Source organism: Morone saxatilis, unplaced genomic scaffold, assembly GCF_004916995.1.
Source record: "Morone saxatilis isolate NCDOM2014 unplaced genomic scaffold, NCSU_SB_2.0 Contig18, whole genome shotgun sequence".
NCBI classification, from domain to species: domain Eukaryota; kingdom Metazoa; phylum Chordata; class Actinopteri; family Moronidae; genus Morone; species Morone saxatilis.
The window spans coordinates 23,265,369-23,267,465 of record NW_023339740.1 but is presented as its reverse complement, the minus strand read 5'-3'; the positions used below and the strand labels follow the sequence as shown (position 1 = coordinate 23,267,465).

At 43.3% G+C, this 2,097-nt stretch overlaps 1 protein-coding gene across 3 annotated transcripts in view; it reads left to right on the top strand.

Annotated features, from left to right (window-relative positions):
- Positions 1 to 2,097, top strand: part of ece1 (endothelin converting enzyme 1) — a 21,743-nt gene that overhangs the window by 16,056 nt on the left and 3,590 nt on the right. For all 3 annotated transcript variants that reach the window (XM_035661631.1, XM_035661632.1, XM_035661633.1), the window contains 4 exons: positions 1,105 to 1,215; positions 1,316 to 1,414; positions 1,572 to 1,649; positions 1,772 to 1,875. In XM_035661631.1, coding sequence (XP_035517524.1) covers positions 1,105 to 1,215; positions 1,316 to 1,414; positions 1,572 to 1,649; positions 1,772 to 1,875 — 392 coding nt within the window. The remainder of the gene's footprint in view (positions 1 to 1,104; positions 1,216 to 1,315; positions 1,415 to 1,571; positions 1,650 to 1,771; positions 1,876 to 2,097) is intronic.

Here is a 2,097-nt window from a genome sequence, read left to right as displayed (position 1 = left end):
TCAGGAAATAGACACACACATACCCACAAATATAACAAAACAAAGACTTGTTGGACAAAATGAAACTCTTTTCCTTTTTGAAATGTCTCCGTTATTCACTTCTTTTTTTGTTGATGTTCTACTGGTTAGCTTCAGTTTAGAGTGTAAATAGGCCGTGAATCGGTGTGTGTGGGGGTTCCTCTTGTTGTGTTGCCTTGTTTATCTTAAAAAAACACTCAGTCCTTTAGAGAGAACACTTTGTCTCTCAGCCCACAGAGGGATAATGGCTCAGCTTTGCCTCACTGAGCTCAGAAGTCACAAAAAGATTGCAAACAGTTTCTATTAGTGCTGAATTTTTTTGTTACATGAATTCCCTATCCAACTCAATGGAGTAAAGTTAAGAAAGGTCCTGTGTGTAACATTTAGGAAGCTCTGTTGGCAGAAATAACATAATATTTTCATTAGTCACCTGAAAATAAGAATCATTGTGATTTTTTTACCTATTTATCTACAGAGGCAGCGGGTCCTGTTCCACGTTTAACCATCATGTTCCTACAGTAGCCCAGAACAGACAAACCAAACACTGGCTGCACTGATTCAGTTTTGTATTGATTTTCTTAATGGCAAATTAAGAAAATCTGGCAGGAATACAACCAATAGTGAATGTAGGTAGGGAGAAATCCACCCATTGGTTTTATACACTGGCTCATCCTGTTCAGAGTCGTTGGGGGTTGGTATATATCCCAGCATGCACTGGGCGAGAAGCAGGAACAGATTGGCTGGGTCACCAAAACTAGCACAGGGCTTTGCAGGAGAAGTAGTGGTCTATTAGTAGACTGCGTGGCCCTCGTAGAAACATACTCTCACTGCTTCACTATCACTACAGTTATCCACACCTACACACAGAGCCCACAGCGGAATCGTACGAAACAAGTCCACCCATGTTTTGTGGGATTAGTCATGTTCATTTTGGGAAATGTAGGAAGTGACTAATTGAAATGGGTTGAATGAAATGTGAGGACAAAAAAAAAACAGGCTGTTGGCTGATGTTATCTAACAAAAAGAGAAAATGCATGGAGGCATTTTTCCTTAAACATGCCTTGATGTGTTCATTTGATGTTGCAGAGCTGCACTCCACGCTGGAAGCTGTGCGTCAGCGATACAGACAGCGCCCTGGGCTTCGCTCTTGGAGCCATGTTTGTCAAAGCCACCTTTGCTGAGGACAGCAAGGCCATTGTAAGTTCGCTTCAAAGTCCTTTCCCTCACAATAGCTGCTCCTACTGTGTGAGATGATGTGCTTCTGACTTTTCCTACTGTCTCTGACTCTGCGCTTCAGGCTGAAGATATGGTTGCAGAAATTAAATGGGCATTTGAGGAAAGCCTGAAGTATGTGAGCTGGATGGACTCGGAGACAAAAAAAGCAGCGAAAGAAAAGGTGGGTGTGTATTTCTTTCCCTAGGAAGTTTTGCTGTTGATCGATCTGAAGTGAGTTGTGTTGAGCTGTTTGTGCTGAAGTGGATGAGAAATACAGCGCTGCCACCTGGTGTGAAAATGTGTCTTTTACAGTTAAAAATAAATCCTATTTATTACAGGCAGATGCGATATACAACATGGTCGGATATCCAGAGTTCATCATGAACGCCACAAAGCTGGACAAAGTGTTCAATGATGTAGGTAAATGTTTAACTGTATTACATGTCCAATAAGTTTTATTTATCACATAATGTCTCATTTTGTCTAAAACACCTAACTCCATTTGTTTCCTATCATTTCTGATTCCTCCCTCTTTTAGTTCAGTGTGGTGTCAGAGCTTTACTTCCAAAACGTCATGCAATACTACAACTTCTCAGCTAGAGTGACTGCGGACCAGCTGAGGAAAACTCCCAACAGAAACCAGTGAGTTTGCTCCCTCATCACCCACCCCCCAACACACACACACACACACCCCGACCGCCCCGCTTGCCAGAGAGGAGGTTGCACGCTCCGACGGGGACGCATTCCCATTATACCGACTCAGCAGTTCACTGCTGCCATCCACAAATGTTCCCAGGCAACCAACTTCTCTCTGCTGAACTGATCCTTGTCTCTAATTAGGCTGGGGGGGGGGTGGGGGAGGGG